The sequence below is a fragment of the Protopterus annectens genome, chromosome 8.part0 (assembly GCF_019279795.1).
Source record: "Protopterus annectens isolate FY-2018-M chromosome 8.part0, PAN1.0, whole genome shotgun sequence".
In the NCBI taxonomy this organism is placed as follows: Eukaryota; Metazoa; Chordata; order Ceratodontiformes; family Protopteridae; genus Protopterus; species Protopterus annectens.
The window spans coordinates 1,407,929,122-1,407,951,256 of NC_056741.1; the positions used below are offsets into that span (position 1 = coordinate 1,407,929,122).

Here is a 22,135-nt window from a genome sequence, read left to right on the forward strand (position 1 = left end):
CCAGAAGGCAGGAAGTATATTGAGAGATATACATGGGGATGCTTCACCAGAAGAAGGCAAGTCATTTTCCCTTTGTGTAGGCAAGCAGATAAGGGCACAGCTTATGTGTTATTATACTTTTATTTGCAACACAAGTATTTTGTAAATTTTGGAAAATGCATTTTTTAAGGGGAAGCAGGCTACAGACAAGTCCAAGGTGCGTAACAGATGCGATGCATGTTCTGTACAAAAAAATCCAGAAGTGTGTGTATGTGTGTTGGGGGGGGGGGGGTTAGAAAAAAAAACATGTAAAGTCTTTGGGAAGGGTAGGCAGGTGGTGGGCATAGAGGACACTGTAGTACCTACTGCATTCTCAGATAAGCATCAGTGAAAGATATTCTCTTTTTGAAAACTCTGTTGGGTGATCAACACTTACAGACTTCTCTATGGTGCTCCCTCAATCCCACTTGTTCCAAAAGTTCTAGTAAGACAGAAAAGGAAAAGGTAAGGTTCATCCACAGTAGCACTACACTGATAAGGCAGGGGTTGTTCTGCAGCTAGTCCACATGTGCCTAGATGAGACAGTATTCCAAACAGTTCACACCACACTGCTGACCCAAGCAGAATTAACCATAACTACACACCATCCTTAAGAGACTCAGGTCAGAGAAGAGCCCAAATCTGTACCATATTTGTCTTTTTGCTGTACAGGTGGTCCATATACTACAAGATGCTAAACACCAGGAAGCTTATTTAGCAGCTAGATAATATCTTCACTGTGATACAACAGAAAGAAGCTGGCTCCATCTCCTCTTTCCGTCAAATACAGTTGTACCTTTGAAATTTTTGTAGTGTATAGTCAGTGATGCAATATTAGTGCATTTGAGGGACTTCATCCTGGTAGAAGTTCTGGTTTATCCCTTTCTTGTGCGCTGTGTCTGTTTGACCTAGCAATCATCTTGCACTTTGGATTGCTGTAACTCGTTTTATACCATGACTGTCGTACTTGTCTGCTAAAACTTTTTTTTTCTGTCCATCTCTGTCTTGCTCACCTAACACTAACAAATTAAGTTAGTCAGCCTTTTATCCTTTTCAGTAACTGTAAGCTTCATCATGCTTACAGTTTGTAAAACTGTGGGACATTCAATCAAATTAAGCTTCACTTTATAATAAAAAAAAATGTTAAAAACATACTCTGGGACACATTGGGACACATTTGTCTGTTATGTCTTGCAATCTTTTTACACAACTTTATGTTCAATGTAGTGCACTTTTCCTTGTATATAATCAGATTTAGTCAATACCTTGTCTTACTTAACGTACATAATCCAGTTTAGTCAGTATGCGCATTTTACCTTAAAATGCAAACACTTTATGTTGTATTAATTTGCTGTTTTCCTGTACTGTAGCAAAATTGCATGAAAAATTGTGACTGTAATAAAGCTGGAGCATTTCTTCCCATTCCTTACCTGAAAATGGTCTCTGCTCAATTGGACTTCCCTGGTCAACAAAAACAATTAAAGATAATTTGTTGGCGAGTTTTAGGTCCAAAAAAGCACTTTAATACCACCTAGGTCCTTTTAAAGCTGAATTTCTGGCTAATTACCTCACCCATGACATGATGCCTGACAACAATAATCGTCTCCTGCAGATATATCCCTTTTACTATGAATGAACTGCAGCAATGATCCTGTTAGTTGAACATCTGCAGTTATAGTGAGTATTCTGGATCGAAGTCGGCAACAGTAGGTATATATTTACCACCATATCACTTGATCTGTAAGGCAGACTTCTAGAACTGATTTTACTAACTTTCCTCTGCTTCCCCTGTATCTGCATAGCCTGGATATGCAGCATCTGTTCTCCTGCAAGTTAATACCTATACATCCATGGGTGCTTCACTTTCGGGTTGTACTTGTTCGGTTCATGAGAGTCAGACAGGAGGATACAATCTGAGTGTGCCCTCAGTCTGTCATGTGAAATTAATGCACACTGGCTGAAGACACTTCTCTCCTTAAGCACAGAAGTCATCTTAGCACTTGTCAACTGCAGAAAAGTTTTTTTTTTTAATTATTGTTTTTTCTTTTCTGCTACTGTAACGGTGTTACATTAATAATGCAATGTACTGATTTTTATGTAGAACTTCGCCATTGTCTTATTTTTGGTGGTTGTTCAGATCAGGTCTATTATTTATTTATTTATTTTTTTTTTTTTATTATTATTTATTTTGCCTTCCTGTGCCTGAGAGCCCAAAACATTAGCTATGCATTAGGGATATGTTACATAATCATATGTATTCGTTGTAAATACATATTATTCTGAATGGATTTCAGTGTTTTTGAAGTTCTTTCTTCTTAAGTTATGCTGTCTATGGTTCGAGGTGATTTTACATTCATTTCTAAACTGGATATGTTGTTGGCTTAGTATTTCGCTTATAAACTCATTTACAAGTTACAGTGCTGAGATGCCAAACACTGAGGTTTTCCTTTTTTCCTTCAGAAGACAAACCAGGTTTACTAATTCTTGACTGGACAGGAAAAGCTGTCGTAGTCCTTGCTTCATGGTACATAAAAAAGAAATGTGTAGGTTCAGTGACAGAAGTTTCGGCTGGCATAATGATCAAGATGTTTACCTTACAGACACAAGATTCAGTGTTTAATTCTCACCTTTGGGAAGCATAGCTAGGTTTAAAAAGGCCCCCATGGGATTGTTAGCCTAGTAATCACCTATGAAACCATCAAATATTTAAAAAGAAAAAATGAAAAATAACAGCATCCCAGTATTGAGGAATGTGTACATCAGTATTAAATTTGATTAGATTTTTTAGTTTCAAGTATGAGATCATAAGTGTGGTTATATATCTACAAATGGCAGTTTTCATATTGGTTGAACGTCAGTAGCTCTAATCACAACAAGCCAAGAACAAAATGCCTGTTGCCATTTCTTGTAGGGAATCAAGTTAGTGCCGTTTCAAAGTGTGCATCGGCAGTGATTCCTTCCCATTTGGGAGAGCTCGCCCATCTTTGTGTGACTGTGGTATACATAAGTTTGGAGATGGGGGGTCTGCAAGGGGCTATTGATATTTTGGTTCCTCAGCATATTGTTTTTTGAGGTTCCATAAGGGATCCTCCAATATGAGATGTAATACATTAACATGTGCGACTTGTCTGTGAAGAGGAGAATTAACTTGCTTCCTTGTCTTACCAAATGCTTTCATGGCCACCAAAGTACTGATAAGAACTTCAGAGGCCATTTATGTAATTTAACTCCATATAAATAATCCATCTGGAATATCCCACCCCACTTCCTGTCATATCTTGTTTACAGCTGTTTGCATTCCTGCTTTGAATGCTCATTTCAAAGCATTGCCAACCTCACGGACATGTAAAATTAAAGTGTATGGCTCACTCTGTGAATCAGGTACACGTAACAACCCTTTGATATTGGATAGCACCTTCTTACCGTATAAAATACCAAATTTTACTTTGACAAATACAGATAAAATGTTTCTTGGAGCTGAAAGTTCCAACCATGACATCATGAAAGACTGAATCCATAATTCGTCACTATCTAAATTAATGCAAAGGCTACTATATTTTCTAGAACTGCGGTGGAGCTGCTGCGGTAGCATTGTCACCTCACAGTAAGATGTTGTCCTGTTCGATTCTCAGCTAGAGCGTCTTCTGTGTGGAGACATGCATGAATGGGCGTACCTTTGTTGAAGTTTGTGCGTCAGGGCCGGCAACTCGGCACGTAAAAATCTACTGCCAATCATTAGCGGACCGGAGTTCCACTGTGGCAGCCCCTAACCGGGAAAAAGCCGAAAGACACAACAACAACTATATTTTCTAGAAACAAAAGTTATCTAGGTGTTTCAGGCAGGATACCTTACAATAAAAATGAATGTACAAGAGCCATAACTAAGGTGGGGGCGAAGGGAAAGGAAGCCCATGTGTTAGGTGGCCTGATTGGCAGTTACCACTGGGGTGCAAGTGCTGTACTGGCTTTCATTTAAGGGTGATATTTCAGCTTCTTAAGTGAATCTTGACACTATATTTGCAGTTAGGAGCTCAATGTATTTGTAATTGTAACAATGAGATGTAGAACTTGTGGAGGCAGCTATGGGTGAGTCTCTGATTTGGCTGCTATATTTGGAGGTATCTTGCACCTAGACAGGTCATGCTCTGGTCTCAACCCAGGTTTTTGAAGGCTGCCAGGAAAACAGATGGCACCAGTAGACTTCCTTCTTATAGCACAAATGCTTTGACATCCAAGTGGAGGACATCTGCCTGGCCTAGTAGGGGAAGGTCACTAACTTTTGAAAATAAGGCTACACATGGTGCCTTTTTCAGCAGAAGTCTTAAGTGTTATCACTACTGCAACAGGGAGCATAGTTATTTAAGTTCCTTTCACAACTGTACTATCCTTTGAATATACATGGCTGCTAGTACATAGAACCTAACTGTAACAACTAGTGAAGAAGATTGCATTTATTTATTACTATGTGTAGCAGCAGGGTTTTATTTCTGTCCTGGAACAGTTGCATATTTGCCCATAAGCCTGAACCTCTTAGTGCAGGAAATGTGCATAATGCCTAAAATAATTGGGGACAAAGTCCCAAGAAATAGGGACATATTTTAAATATTTCTCTTATAAAGTTGCTAGAATAACAGGATTTGTATTAGCATACATTTTCTGAAGGAAATGTATGCAGTTATTTAGTGACTTCAATCCTCAGTGATTTCCCAGAGCAACTCAAAATTTTATGAGTAACAGACCAAAAATATAAAGCAAAATATTGACTTCCTGAGAAAATCTGGACAATTGAGAGCTTTGTCTCTGCCCTAGTCTAACAGTTCTTAATGATGCAAGAAACAAAATCTGTAGACATTACAATCCCCTACTTCCAATATCACTGATGTCACGTTTTCTGAACCTGAATCATAATTTTTTTTTCCTTTGTCACTATCTTTTGTCTTTAGTGGTTGATGCCCTGCAAGAAAAAGTAAATGAATAAATAAGGTACACTCATAGGCTTGCTTTCTTCCATGGTCACTGGCTGGTAAACTAGAAAAGGGGGGTGGAGGGGGAGCATGACTGCTGTTTGCATGCAGTGGCAGCAGTCTGTATACTGCTATATCATCTTCCTTTTGAAGCGTCTTTTAGAAAGTCATTTACAGGGAGTCATAACAGTAAATTGTAAACATTCTAAGCCATAGACAGTGCTGATGTACAGCAAACCTCTGTACGAGAAGACAGATGCATGATGTAACTAAGTAATGCAGTCTATAGCTTGAAGATGAATTTGCTGACAGATACATTGCATGTGGCGTACAGCACTTCTTTTTCATTAGATTGGCCCAGGTACTCCTTATATGTAGTCGGCACAAAAATGGGATCATAAAATGAAACCTCAGAAGCATAACAGAACTGAGAAGTGACCCACAGAGACTAAGCAAAATGAGTTATCGGTACAGGCATAATCCTGTTGTCAGTAATACCTTATTTATTAATCAGGCATTTTTTTTTTAATTTTTTTTTATGTCTCTTATCAGATCACACTGGGGCATCACAGTAAAGATAATGCTTATTATGTTGGAGCGGAGTGACAGTCATTCTAAGTATTCAGACTTAAAAAAAAGACTAAATTTTCATAATTTTTAATCATACTAGTCTAAAAAATGTAATAAATCCTTTCATTTCTCATCTAGGCATGCCACACACATTCTTAGCATAGGGAATATTTAGTGCAAGCACAGGGACTATTTAGTGCAAATGTCTACAGTTTATTAATATTAATCAGTGTACCATTATAACACACAAAATGTACTGCACATATGCAGTCACTATTCTGCCTCCAAAGTCTTGGTTCAGTCATTTTCCTTAACCTCTTCCACACATATAACTGTCAGTGTTGTTGTTGCTCTATGTAATGTATCCCATGAGCTTTGCAGCCCCCTCACTATTTTTACAAGTGAGTCACCACTGTGTAACTGATTTCAGCAAGTCTTCCCCACTAGTTAGATTTCAACAAGTTCTTGTTCCTTACATGCCAGCCCCCACTCACACTCACACACACACACACACACACACACACACACTTAGATTTTAAACATCTCAACCCCTCACCCCCAGACAAATGCAGTTACGTAATACTTTTGAACGTAATAGATGCTGCCAGCATTGTTCATGTGTGTTACAGAAATATGAACTGTGCATTTCTGCGAGCTGGTCAGAAGTTGCCACTAGTTCGATTTCAACAAATTCTTGTTCCTTACATGCCAGTATCCCCACACACACACACACACACACACACACACACACACACACGCACTTAGTTTTTAAACATCTCAACCCTTCAGCCCCCAGACAAATGCAGTTATGTAATACTTTTGAAAGTAATAGACGCTGACAGCATTGTTCATGTGTGTCACAGAAATATGAACTATGCATTTTCTGAGAGCTGGTCAGAAGTTGCCAGCAGTTATGGATTTTGTTTACGGCAGTGTTACATTTCCAGCAGAATCCACTGGGCATTTTTCATACAGTGAGAATCACATCTGTGGATCTTTACAGACATTTGTTAATCACTACAGATCAATAGTTAAATGTTGGTTATGTTCATACTGTATGTCCTTCTGTCATGTGGTTACCATGAAAAACAAGATTTATTTTCCACAGATGGCATCCAGTACAAATAAATAAACTGAATCTTGACTTAGTTAATGTTCTGTAAACAGTTCAGCCCAATTCCTGTGGTTAATGAGTTATCTGGCGAACAACAAATGCCCCTCTAGACCAGCTCAGATATCGTCATCTTAGAAATGACACAAAAAAATCCATACTGCTAGACAAAAAAAACTACTACTACAATCTTCAACAAAAACATCAAAATAAACCTCAGAAGTTCTGGGCAGGTATAAATAGACTTCTTCACCCAGGTAAAATAACCACTCCAACCCCCTCCACTGCTAAAGAAAAATCCCCAGAGGATATTGCAAATACCTTTAACAATTTTTTCACTGAAACTATCCAGACCCTTGCTAACCAACTATCACCCATTGGCTCTAATACCATGACTACTGTGTCTGCCACTCAACTCCCGTTTAACTTCCAACCAGTCCCAATCTCACTTATTAGGTCCCTAATTAACAAATTAAAACCAACCACCCTATCTGCTGACCTGCTCCCCACAGAATACCTACAAAAAGCAGCAGATGTTACAGCATTCCCCATCTCCATCTTGATTAATATAACCATTATTGAAAACTCTATTCCCTCCATCTGGAAAACATCCCATGTTATTCCACTTCATAAAGGTGGTAGCGCCACAAAAATGTCAAATTATAGACCTGTTGCCATCCTCTCACCCTTGGCTAAAATTATGGAGAAGTGTATTCATAAACAACTTCTGCATTATCTCATTCAGAACAATCTGTTGGCTGACACTCAGCATGGCTTCAGACCACATCACAGTACCACCTCTGCCCTCCTTTCTTTCACCAATGCCATTAACCATAACAGAAATAACATTATGCTATCCTCAGCCCTCTTTCACGACCTCTCCAAAGCCTTTGATATGATTAACCACCAGATACTTCTCCATACCCTGTCAACCATATCCCTGGATAGCAACACTGTTCAATGGTTCCAGTCCTATCTGAGCAGTAGACAACAGGCAGCCCTATGGCAGGACAAATTAGACACTCTACTTCCTCTATCTCTTGGAGTTCCGCAGGGCTCTATTCTAGGTCCCCTTCTATTCTCTATCTTTATCAACAACCTTCATTCTGCCATCCCAGATGCAACTTATATCCAATATGCTGACGACTCCACTTTGATCTGCTCTGCTTCCTCACCATCAGACCATCTGACCTTATCCCAGAAAACATTCAACATAGTAGAAAACTGGCTATATAATTACCATCTTATTTTGAAGCCTAATAAAACCAAGCTGCTACTTTTCTCCCCCACTCGTATGTTCACTCCATTCACAATAACATCCAACAACGGTACCATTATCTCCCCAGACACCAATACAAAACTCCTAGGGGAAATAGTAGACAACAACGTCATATTCGATATGCATGTCAATCAAACTATCAAAACAATTAATAAAAAACTTAGCTCACTATATAGTAATAAACCTTTCCTTACTCCGTTAGCAAGGATTGACATTGCCCGCACACACCTACTCTCTACCCTTTTGTACGCCTCACCTATGCTAACTAACTTGAATAAATCAGTACTGTCAAACTATTACAACCATATTGCCAGATTTACCACAGACTCTAAATATCAGACACATCACTGCCAAAAATTTAAACTACTAGGGTGGTTTGAATTTCCCAGCTTACTTCAATATAATCAGCTTATAGTAACACATAAGGTCCTCAGCCAACCAGAAAATACCCCTGGTCTTAAAAAACCTCATCAGTACCTATTGTAACTCCAGGCCACTTTGTTCTTCTAACAAACTGCTGGTTCAAACATACAAATCCAATAACTCAGCTGGTGACTCCCTTTTTGTCTAACTTTTTTGGTAAAACCTGGAACTCACTTCCAGCTGACCTCACTCTACTACCCTCGCTCTCTCTATTCAAAAAAAGACTCAAACAACACCTAATGACACACTGGCTGTGTCCATGTACCAACCCTGACTAACTCCCCAACTTCTCGGCTAAGGATTTGCCTCCCTTCTGTCTATGAGAAGTATGTGTAACAGGTTTGCATGGATTTGGTCATACGGCCAATTGTCAAATGCACCATGTCGAACTGCAGAATGCCAGTTCGGCATAATTGCGATCGCAATTATGCCGAAACGCCAAACATCCTCCCTTTTTGACCCATGGTAGTGCTTGTTTATGTGGTAGATCGGTTGGAAATGTCGAATATCAAATTTTATATGACATTCTGACCGTTCGACATCTAAATCTTCGATATTTAAGTTCGAAGAACATCCTGTTCGACAATTGGCAGTACGACCAAATCCATGTAAACCGTGTAACATATGACTCTTTTTACCCCTCTATGCTTTCAATCTTTATACCCCTCCCCACTCATCTCCCTTAGCCTTTTACATCTTACTGTATTTCTTTTGTTTATATCCTACCATATGTTTGATACTATTTATTTATTTATTTTATTTTATTTTACATTTGTTGACCAGGATAGTCCGTCTGGGTGTGAGCCCATTTTCAGCGGAGGCCGGGGAGAAAAGCTCCAATAAAACAAGAACAACATTGACAGGTACAGTGTCAGTTTTACACAGAATTTAACAGAAATATCTAAAGACAGTAAAGAAAGTACAATATGCAATAGGCACTTTAGTGAAAGGGTGAAAGTTATTACAATATAGTAAAGTTATATATATATATATATATATATATATATATATATATATATATATATACATTTTTATTTATTTATTTATTTTGTTGAGGGCAGGGGTCCATCTTTAGTTGATCATTTGATTATACTTTAATACATGTTCATATGTATAACCTTACCAAAAAAAAAATAAATTATCAAATTATACTCTTATTGTAGGTAGCTGAAAGATGGTGTTAACAAGTGGGAGTGGGGTATACATGGAGACTATAAAATTTAGGGCATGAAATTTGATGTGGGCTTATGTGGTATTAGCCTGGCTTGGTGCAGGAGCAGAGCCAGTTGTTAGTGAGGTGGTCTGTGAGCAGAGCTTTGAATTGGTGTAGGTTGGTAGCATTTAGGATGTGTTGAGGAATTGAGTTCGAAAGTTTAGAAATGTGGTGGGAGTAAAGGGCGTCCCCAGCTTTGCTGTTGCTTTTGGATACTTGGAGGAGTGTTTTGTGTGAGGATCGGAATTGCCAAGTGTTGGTATATGGTTGGGGTAACTGTTGTAGGGCTGGTAGTCTGGGGATTAGTCTTCTCTAATTCTCTCTTACTATACTATCCCTTCTCACCTAGGCTGTTGCTCATGCTTTTTCTCTTGTACATCCCTGTGTCGGAATACTTATTTGTATTCTTTCCTTCTTTTTCCTGCTTTATCATAAAAAGTACTGTGTCTAACTTTGACTTTCTCTAGTGCCTTTTTACTATGACAGTCTGTTAACTCTTATCAGTCTTTTTGTTTGTGTCTTATCTATTATACATTGTATACCAAGTGATACTTTATCCTGTTTATTATCTGTATGATTGGAGATTTTCTCCCCGTTGTTTGTGTGTTATCTATTACGCATTGTATACCAAGTGATACTTTATCCTGTTTATTATCTGTATGATTGGAGCTTTTCTCCCCGTTGTTTGTGTGTTATCTATTATACATTGTATACCAAGTGATACTTTATCCTGTTTATTACCTGAGTGATTGGAGCTTTTCTCCCCGTTTGTGTGTTATCTGTTATACATTGTATACCAAGTGATACTTTATCCTGTTTATTATCTGTATGATTGGAGCTTTTCTCCCCGTTGTTTGTGTGTTATCTGTTATACATTGTATACCAAGTGATACTTTATCCTGTTTATTATCTATATGATTGGAGCTTTTCTTCCCGTTGTTTGTGTGTTTTCTATTATACATTGTATACCAAGTGATACTTTATCCTGTTTATTATCTGTATGATTGGTGCTTTTCTCCCCGTTGTTTGTGTGTTATCTATTATACATTGTATACCAAGTGATACTTTATCCTGTTTATTATCTGTATGATTGGAGCTTTTCTCCCCGTTGTTTGTGTGTTATCTATTATACATTGTATACCAAGTGATATTTTATCCTGTTTATCTGTATGATTGGAGCTTTTCTCCCAGTTGTTTGTGTGTTATCTATTATACATTGTATACCAAGTGATACTTTATCCTGTTTATTATCTGTATGATTGCAGCTTTTCTCCCCGTTGTTTGTGTGTTATCTATTATACATTGTATACCAAGTGATACTTTATTCTGTTTATTATCTGTATGATTGGAGCTTTTCTCCTCGTTGTTTGTGTGTTATCTATTATACATTGTATACCAAGTGATACTTTATCCTGTTTATTATCTGTATGATTGGAGCTTTTCTCCCCGTTGTTTGTGTGTTATCTATTATACATTGTATACCAAGGGATACGTTATCCTGTTTTTTTATCTGTATGACTGGAGCTTTTCTCCCTGTTTGTGTGTTATCTGTTATACATTGTATACCAAGTGATACTTTATCCTGTTTATTATCTGTATGATTGGAGTTTTTCTCCCCGTTATTTGTGTGATATCTATTATACATTGTATACCAAGTGATACTTTATCCTGTTTATTATCTGTATGATTGGAGCTTTTTTCCCCGTTGTTTGTGTGTTATCTATTATACATTGTATACCAAGTGATACTTTATCCTGTTTATTGTCTGTATGATTGGAGCTTTTCTCCCCATTGTTTGTGTGTTATCTATTATGCATTGTATACCAAGTGATACTTTATCCTGTTTATTATCTGTATGATTGGAGCTTTTCTTCCCGTTGTTTGTGTATTATCTAGTATACATTGTATACCAAGTGATACTTTATCCTGTTTATTATCTGTATGATTGGAGCTTTTCTCCCCATTTGTGTGTTATCTATTATACATTGTATACCAAGTGATACTTTATCCTGTTTATTATCTGTATGATTGGAGCTTTTCTCCCCGTTGTTTGTGTGTTATCTATTATACATTGTATACTAAGTGATACTTTATCCTGTTTATTATCTGTATGATTGGAGCTTTTCTCCCCGTTGTTTGTGTATTATCTATTATACATTGTATACCAAGTGATACTTTATCCTGTTTATTATCTGTATGATTGGAGCTTTTCTCCCCGTTGTTTGTGTGTTATCTATTATACATTGTATACCAAGTGATACTTTATCCTGTTTATTATCTGTATGATTGGAGCTTTTCTCCCTGTTTTTTGTGTGTTATCTATTATACATTGTATACCAAGTGATACTTTATCCTGTTTATTATCTGTATGATTGGAGCTTTTCTCCCCGTTGTTTGTGTGTTATCTATTATACATTGTATACCAAGTAATACTTTATCCTGTTTATTATCTGTATGATTGGAGCTTTTCTCCCCGTTGTTTGTGTGTTATCTATTATACATTGTAAACCAAGTGATACTTTATCCTGTTTATTATCTGCATGATTGGAGCTTTTCTCCCCGTTTGTGTGATATCTATTATACATTGTACACCAAGAGATACTTCATCCTGTTTTATCTGTATGATTGGAGCTTTTCTCCCCGTTGTTTGTGTGTTAGCTGTTATACATTCTATACCAAGTGATACTTTATCCTGATTATTATCTGTATGATTGGAGCTTTTCTCCCCATTGTATGTGTGTTATCTATTATACATTGTATACCAAGTGATACTTTATCCTGTTTATTATCTGTATGATTGGAGCTTTTCTCCCCGTTGTTTGTGTGTTATCTATTGTACATTGTATACCAAGTGATACTTTATCCTGTTTATTATCTGTATGATTGGAGCTTTTCTCCCCGTTTGTGTGTTATCTATTATACATTGTATACCAAGTGATACTTTATCCTGTTTATTATCTGTATGATTGGAGCTTTTCTCCCCGTTGTTTGTGTGTTATCTATTATACATTGTATACCAAGTGATACTTTATCCTGTTTATTATCTGTATGATTGGAGCTTTTCTCCCTGTTGTTTGTGTGTTATCTATGATACATTGTATACCAAGTGATACTTTATCCTGTTTATTATCTGTATGATTGGAGCTTTTCTCCCCGTTATTTGTGTGTTATCTATTATACATTGTATACCAAGTGATACTTTATCCTGTTTATTATCTGTATGATTGGAGCTTTTCTCCTCGTTGTTTGTGTGTTATCTATTATACATTGTATACCAAGTGATACTTTATCCTGTTTTTTTATCTGCATGATTGGAGCTTTTCTCCCCGTTTGTGTGATATCTATTATACATTGTATACCAAGTGATACTTTATCCTGTTTATTATCTGTATGATTGGAGATTTTCTCCCCGTTGTTTGTATGTTAGCTGTTGTACATTGTATACCAAGTGATACTTTATCCTGTTTATTATCTGAGTGATTGGAGCTTTTCTCCCCGTTGTTTGTGTATCTGTTATACATTGTATACCAAGTGATACTTTATCCTGTTTATTATCTGTATGATTGGAGCTTTTCTCCCCGTTGTTTGTGTATTTATTATACATTGTATACCAAGTGATACTTTATCCTGTTTATTATCTGTATGATTGGAGCTTTTCTCCCCGTTGTTTGTGTGTTATCTATTATACATTGCATACTAAGTGATACTTTATCCTGTTTATTATCTGTATGATTGGAGCTTTTCTCCCCGTTATTTGTGTGTTATCTATTATACATTGTATACCAAGTGATACTTTATCCTGTTTATTATCTGTATGATTGGAGCTTTTCTCCCCATTGTTTGTGTGTTATCTATTATACATTGTATAGCAAGTGATACTTTATCCTGTTTATTATCTGTATGATTGGAGCTTTTCTCCCCGTTGTTTGTGTGTTATCTATTATACATTGTATACCAAGTGATACTTTATCCTGTTTATTATCTGTATGATTGGAGCTTTTCTCCCGTTGTTTGTGTGTTATCTATTATACATTGTATACCAAGTGATACTTTATCCTGTTTATTATCTGTATGATTGTAGCTTTTCTCCCCGTTGCTTGTGTGTTATCTATTATACATTGTATACCAAGTGATACTTTATCCTGTTTATTATCTGTATGATTGGAGCTTTTCTCCCCGTTGTTTGTGTGTTATTTATTATACATTGTATACCAAGTGATACTTTATCCTGTTTATTATCTGTATGATTGGAGCTTTTCTCCCCGTTGTTTGTGTGTTATCTATTATACATTGTACACTAAGTGATACTTTATCCTGTTTATTATCTGTATGATTGGAGCTTTTCTCCCTGTTGTTTGTGTGTTATCTATTATACATTGCATATCAAGTGATACTTTATCCTGTTTATTATCTGTATGATTGGAGCTTTTCTCCCCGTTGTTTGTGTGTTATCTATTATACATTGTATACCAAGTGATACGTTATCCTGTTTATTATCTGTATGATTGGAGCTTTTCTCCCCGTTGTTTGTGTGTTATCTATTATACATTGTACACCAAGAGATACTTCATCCTGTTTTATCTGTATGATTGAAGCTTTTCTCCTCATTGTTTGTATGTTAGCTGTTATACATTCTATACCAAATGATACTTTATCCTGATTATTATCTGTATGATTGGAGCTTTTCTCCCCGTTGTATGTGTGTTATCTATTATACATCGTATACCAAGTGATACTTTATCCTGTTTATTATCTGTATGATTGGAGCTTTTCTCCCCGTTGTTTGTGTGTTATCTATTATACGTTGTATACCAAGTGATACTTTATCCTGTTTATTATCTGTATGATTGGAGCTTTTCTCCCCGTTGTTTGTGTGTTATCTATTGTACATTGTATAACAAGTGATACTTTATCCTGTTTATTATCTGTATGATTGGAGCTTTTCTCCCCGTTTGTGTGTTATCTATTATACATTGTATACCAAGTGATACTTTATCCTGTTTATTATCTGTATGATTGGAGCTTTTCTCCCCGTTGTTTGTGTGTTATCTATTATACATTGTATACCAAGTGATACTTTATCCTGTTTATTATCTGTATGATTGGAGCTTTTCTCCCTGTTGTTTGTGTGTTATCTATTATACATTGTATACCAAGTGATACTTTATCCTGTTTATTATCTGTATGATTGGAGCTTTTCTTCCCGTTATTTGTGTGTTATCTATTATACATTGTATACCAAGTGATACTTTATCCTGTTTATTATCTGTATGATTGGAGCTTTTCTCCCCGTTGTTTGTGTGTTATCTATTATACATTGTATACCAAGTGATACTTTATCCTGTTTTTTATCTGCATGATTGGAGCTTTTCTCCCCGTTTGTGTGATATCTATTATACATTGTATACCAAGTGATACTTTATCCTGTTTATTATCTGTATGATTGGAGATTTTCTCCCCGTTGTTTGTATGTTAGCTGTTATACATTGTATACCAAGTGATACTTTATCCAGTTTATTATCTGAGTGATTGGAGCTTTTCTCCCCGTTGTTTGTGTATCTGTTATACATTGTATACCAAGTGATACTTTATCCTGTTTATTATCTGTATGATTGGAGCTTTTCTCCCCGTTGTTTGTGTATTTATTATACATTGTATACCAAGTGATACTTTATCCTGTTTATTATCTGTATGATTGGAGCTTTTCTCCCCGTTGTTTGTGTGTTATCTATTATACATTGTATACTAAGTGATACTTTATCTTGTTTATTATCTGTATGATTGGAGCTTTTCTCCCCGTTATTTGTGTGTTATCTATTATACATTGTATACCAAGTGATACTTTATCCTGTTTATTATCTGTATGATTGGAGCTTTTCTCCCCGTTGTTTGTGTGTTATCTGTTATACATTGTATAGCAAGTGATACTTTATCCTGTTTATTATCTGTATGATTGGAGCTTTTCTCCCCGTTGTTTGTGTGTTATCTATTATACATTGTATACCAAGTGATACTTTATCCTGTTTATTATCTGTATGATTGGAGCTTTTCTCCCCGTTGTTTGTGTGTTATCTATTATACATTGTATACCAAGTGATACTTTATCCTGTTTATTATCTGTATGATTGGAGCTTTTCTCCCCGTTGTTTGTGTGTTATCTATTATACATTGTATACCAAGTGATACTTTATCCTGTTTATTATCTGTATGATTGGAGCTTTTCTCCCCGTTGTTTGTGTGTTATTTATTATACATTGTATACCAAGTGATACTTTATCCTGTTTAATATCTGTATGATTGTAGCTTTTCTCCCCGTTGTTTGTGTGTTATCTATTATACATTGTACACTAAGTGATACTTTATCCTGTTTATTATCTGTATGATTGGAGCTTTTCTCCCTGTTGTTTGTGTGTTATCTATTATACATTGTATATCAAGTGATACTTTATCCTGTTTATTATCTGTATGATTGGAGCTTTTCTCCCCGTTGTTTGTGTGTTATCTATTATACATTGTATACCAAGTGATACTTTATCCTGTTTATTATCTGTATGATTGGAACTTTTCTCCCCGTTGTTTGTGTGTTATCTATTATACATTGTATACCAAGTGATACGTTATCCTGTTTATTATCTGTATGATTGGTGCTTTTCTCCCCGTTGTTTGTGTGTTATCTATTATACATTGTATACCAAGTGATACGTTATCCTGTTTATTATCTGTATGATTGGAGCTTTTCTCCCCGTTGTTTGTGTGTTATCTATTATACATTGTATACCAAGTGATACTTTATCCTGTTTATTATCTGCATGATTGGAGCTTTTCTCCCCGTTTGTGTGATATCTATTATACATTGTATACCAAGTGATACTTTATCCTGTTTTATCTGTATGATTGGAGCTTTTCTCCCCATTGTTTGTGTGTTAGCTGTTATACATTGTATACCAAGTGATACTTTATCCTGTTTATTATCTGTATGATTGGAGCTTTTCTCCCCATTATTTGTGTGTTATCTATTATACATTGTATACCAAGTGATACTTTATCCTGTTTATTATCTTTATGATTGGAGCTTTTCTCCCTGTTGTTTGTGTGTTATCTATTATACATTGTATACCAAGTGATACTTTATCCTGTTTATTATCTGTATGATTGGAGCTTTTCTCCCTATTGTTTGTGTGTTATCTATTATACATTGTATACCAAGTGATACTTTATCCTGTTTATTATCTGTATGATTGGAGCTTTTCTCCCCGTTGTTTGTGTGTTATCTATTATACATTGTATACCAAGTGATACTTTATCCTGTTTATTATCTGTATGATTGGAGCTTTTCTCCCCGTTGTTTGTGTGTTATATGTTATACATTGTATACTAAGTGATACTTGATCCTGTTTATTATCTGTATGATTGGAGCTTTTCTCCCCGTTATTTGTGTGTTATCTATTATACATTGTATACCAAGTGATACTTTATCCTGTTTATTATCTGTATGATTGGAGCTTTTCTCCCCATTGTTTGTGTGTTATCTATTATACATTGTATACCAAGTGATACTTTATCCTGTTTATTATCTGTATGATTGGGGCTTTTCTCCCCGCTGTTTGTGTGTTATCTATTATACATTGTATACCAAGTGATACTTTATCCTGTTTATTATCTGTATGATTAGAGCTTTTCTCCCTGTTGTTTGTGTGTTATCTATTATACATTGTATACCAAGTGATACTTTATCCTGTTTATTATCTGTATGATTGGAGCTTTTCTCCCCGTTGTTTGTGTGTTATCTATTATACATTGTATACCAAGTGATACTTTATCCTGTTTATTATCTGTATGATTGGAGCTTTTCTCCCCGTTGTTTGTGTGTTATCTGTTATACATTGTATACCAAGTGATACTTTATCCTGTTTATTATCTGTATGATTGGAGCTTTTCTCCCCATTGTTTGTGTGTTATCTATTATACATTGTATACCAAGTGATACTTTCTCCTGTTTATTATCTGCATGATTGGAGCTTTTCTCCCCGTTTGTGTGATATCTGTTATACATTGTATACCAAGTGATACTTTATCCTGTTTTATCTGTATGATTAGAGCTTTTCTCCCCGTTGTTTGTGTGTTAGCTGTTATACATTGTATACCAAGTGATACTTTATCCTGTTTATTATCTGTAAGATTGGAGCTTTTCTCCCCGTTGTTTGTGTGTTACCTATTATACATTGTATACCAAGTGATACTTTATCCTGTTTATTATCTGTATGATTGGAGCTTTTCTCCCTGTTGTTTGTGTGTTATCTATTATACATTGTATACCAGGTGATACTTTATCCTGTTTCTTATCTGTATGATTGGAGCTTTTCTCCCCGTTGTTTGTGTGTTATCTATTATACATTGTATACCAAGTGATACTTTATCCTGTTTATTATCTGTATGATTGGAGCTTTTCTCCCCGTTGTTTGTGTGTTATCTATTATACATTGTATACCAAGTGATACTTTATCCTGTTTATTATCTGTATGATTGGAGCTTTTCTCCCTGTTGTTTGTGTGTTATCTATTATACATTGTATACCAAGTGATACTTTATCCTGTTTATTATCTGTATGATTGGAGCTTTTCTCCCCTTTGTTTGTGTGTTATCTAGTATACATTGTATACCAAGTGATACTTTATCCTGTTTATTATCTGTATGATTGGAGCTTTTCTCCCCGTTGTTTGTGTGTTATCTATTATACATTGTATACCAAGTGATACTTTATCCTGTTTATTATCTGCATGATTGGAGTTTTTCTCCCCGTTTGTGTGATATCTGTTATACATTGTATACCAAGTGATACTTTATCCTGTTTTATCTGTATGATTGGAGCTTTTCTCCCCGTTGTTTGTGTGTTAGCTGTTATACATTGTATGCCAAGTGATACTTTATCCTGTTTATTATCTGTATGATTGGAGCTTTTCTCCCCGTTGTTTGTGTGTTATCTATTATACATTGTATACCAAGTGATACTTTATCCTGTTTATTATCTGTATGATTGGAGCTTTTCTCCCCGTTGTTTGTGTGTTATCTATTATACATTGTATACCAAGTGATACTTTATCCTGTTTATTATCTGTATGATTGGAGCTTTTCTCCCCGTTATTTGTGTGTTATCTATTATACATTGTATACCAAGTGATACTTTATCCTGTTTATTATCTGTATGGTTGGAGCTTTTCTCCCTGTTTGTGTGTTATCTATTATACATTGTATACTAAGTGATACTTTATCCTGTTTATTATCTGTATGATTGGAGCTTTTCTCCCCGTTGTTTGTGTGTTTTCTATTATACATTGTATACCAAGTGATACTTTATCCTGTTTATTATCTGTATGACTGGAGCTTTTCTCCCCGTTGTTTGTGTGTTATCTATTATACATTGTATACCAAGTGATACTTTATCCTTTTTATTATCTGTATGATTGGAGCTTTTCTCCCCATTTGTGTGTTAGCTGTTATATATTGTATACCAAGTTGTAGTTTACTGTTTATTATCTGAGTGTTTGGAGCCTTTCTCCCCAGGCTTCCGCTGAAAATGGACATGTATCCAGTTGGATCATCCCAGTCAACAAATGTAAAATAAGTAAGTAAATAAAATATTTAAACTGGAAAAAGCACCAATGTTAGCTACTTATTGTATGACAGTTTGGAGGAAAAGTTGTCATGGTCTTAACATGTCAAGATCGGGTCTGCTTCAGTTAGTCGAACTCACTAATCAAGTGCCTCTTCATCAAACCCTGTTTGTCAAAGTCATCATCTGTCGAACAATTGTTTTAGCTAACTTTTTCCCATGGTAAGTAACCACTGGGCCATTATTGGCAGTTTGCTTTTTTCCCCACTGTCCTGCGATCTCGAAGTTGGTATATTTAGTTAGGGGATGGAGTGAGGTGTGCAGTGCCTCACTAGGTTGAGTTTTAAAAATGCTGTTTTTGTTACTGTTGGTAGGTTGGCCAATTTTTTACTTACCATGGGAAAGAGTTTCACTGAAATGATCGTTCAACGGATGAAGTTTCAACAGACACATTCGACATTTAGAGCCTTTGATGATGTGATATAGACCTGTTAATATCAATGTGCTTTTGGCTTTTTATTTCACAACTGATTACACATAAAGTGCAAGTAGCATAATAAACCTTTGCTGTAATTAGCCTGCAGTGTATAGTGTTTTGGCATGTGTCTTTATTTTATTTTTCTTATATTGCAGCCTGTTGCCAGTTTATCCTGTCATTCAGTTCAGAGTAATGGCTACCTCCAGTCAGCAGGAAAAGGAGATGCTTCGTCAGCATACAGACAGGTATGTTTCTAGATAAGAGTTAGTGGAAAGCTGCCCATTAGTCACACATTGCTTAAGTAATTTGCCCACAGACGCCTAGTCAGTTTTGAAGGCTAGCTTACTAGCCACAGAGGGAGAGCTTTTTGCATTGCCAGTGACCTACGTCCAGTTATCACACTATATGCAAGAAGGAGGGGGCTGGTGGGGTGGGGAAGGGAGAATTGAAAATATCAAGTTGCTGGAAGCTGTCTCTATAATCCCCCTGCAAGGAGAAGCATCTCTTGCTGAATTGTTGGTGTGTGTAAATGCATAAACCAAAAAGAGCACCACGAGGACAAATGGAATCCACAATAATTTATTGAAAAGTTAAGCGCTTTCATCAAATAAAATTGACTTCATCAGAACTGATGATGATGAAGTCAGTGATGATGAAAAGCAGAGACTTGTTTCTACAGCCATAGCATGTTACAGGTTCTATGCATTATTTTGTAAAGCCAAGGTTACATCAAACACACTTGGGTATAATTTGGTTAATTGAAGATACATTGTGATGTGACAAAATGGGTTAAGTTGTTGTCACTGCACCATATTTTCCTGGAGGATGTCTTGCACTGACCAGATTCCACCTTCTGTATCCCCCGAATAATTATGTTTTAACTTCAGGTTACAGCACTGCCAGGGAAAGGGAAGCCCTGTTATACATTTGCTTAATTAGTTGCATCATTCCTTCCCTTCATGTAGTAGTGCTGTCAGTATCTTATGGTACTGGAACCTCCATGATTGAGGTGATTATTTTCTGTGCCTTCTGAAAAAATCAGATATTCTTCGTAAGGATCAGGGATACAGCATAGTTCGTTATCCATTGGAATTAGCTGTGGGTATTTGTCCTGACTTTCAAAACTTTTGGGTGTCTGCAGATTAGAGCTAAATAAAGGATTCCGTATATATTTGGCAAAAATGTGCACTGTCCTTAGCATTTTTATTTGCCTGCATGGTACTATAGTATGTTTGTCATTCCCTTTCAAGCGGCTTCAGAGAAAAGGTGTAGCCAGGCATACTCTTTGTACTATAGTGAGTACATGTTTTTTTCTGAGCATTGCATCAGTATGGCTTTTTTCCAGGTCATATTATGTAAACAACTGTCTAAATGAATGCCTCCAATGACAGGTGCAATATTGCAAATCTAAAAATAATATATGTAATAGTTTTAGGGGGAACAGCTGAAAATGTTATTTACATTTATTAAGTGCTTGGGGGAAGTATTCTTTTTAAGTGATGGGTGTACACGGGAGTAGCACTAAGAGCTTGTGAGTACAAAATGGAATTTGCTCGCTACACTTCTGCTTCAGAGAATTAGTTCCCAGCTTTATTTCCTTACTGTCTCTGTTGGATTGTATTGAGCAACTGCATTATGCTAGAATTGCTATTTTCTGATGTTTTTCTGCTGTTCAGGTCTTTTGTGGAAGAGATCAGTAACAAATGTGTCTGCAGAACACAAATTCCACCTAATGACTATTATTTACAGTGGTGTTTTGATTGGGAGATATTCACCATGTGTCTTGTTGTGGGCACAGTGCGAAAAATGGTTCAGCTCAGTCAGATTTGTAACCTTCAGTCCTATAAAGGAGATGGGAAAGCACTGCCTAAAGAGGTATTCTCTTAAAAAGGAAACCAGATTCAGATGTGAAAAATCTGAAATGTTAATTATTAAAAACAGTGGCAACAGATTCACCAAGTACATGGCCATTGGGCACAGAGTAAATCCTTAGTTGTTCTGGTTAGGAGCGCCAGTGCTCAAAATTGGGAGTTACCACTCATGCTAAAAAGAAAGACGGATTCCTGGTGCTCTGACACTTCAGATTTGCATCAAGACAATTACAAGCTTGCATTTCCAAGATGACTGCTCACTGATCAATAGCTTAATTTCAGCACTTCCATCGTGAAAGAAGAAACTGAGAGATAAGCACCAGAAATTATTCCAGTTTTAGTAAATTCAGTTATTGTCTGGTAAGTGCACTGCCTGGATGCCAGCAAAGAAAAAACTTGAGAACTGGAAAGAAAATCAACTAGAAAAGATGAACAGAAAACTCTGACTGGAAAGAATCCTGCATCTGTTCAGCAAAATGCAGTTCAAGCTCCAGATTTGGTGCAAGGCAAGGCTTCCAGTAATCTATAGGAAACAAATGAATCAAATGTGCTCAGAGCTTATTAAACTAAGCAAACTATTGGAGGGATATATCAATGC

At 36.2% G+C, this 22,135-nt stretch overlaps 1 protein-coding gene across 2 annotated transcripts in view; it reads left to right on the top strand.

The window, feature by feature from the left end:
- The window catches only part of DIXDC1 (DIX domain containing 1), a 1,310,681-nt gene that overhangs the window by 1,192,880 nt on the left and 95,666 nt on the right, over positions 1-22,135 (top strand). For both annotated transcript variants that reach the window (XM_044081011.1, XM_044081010.1), the window contains one exon: positions 19,822-19,911. In XM_044081011.1, coding sequence (XP_043936946.1) covers positions 19,822-19,911 — 90 coding nt within the window. The remainder of the gene's footprint in view (positions 1-19,821; positions 19,912-22,135) is intronic.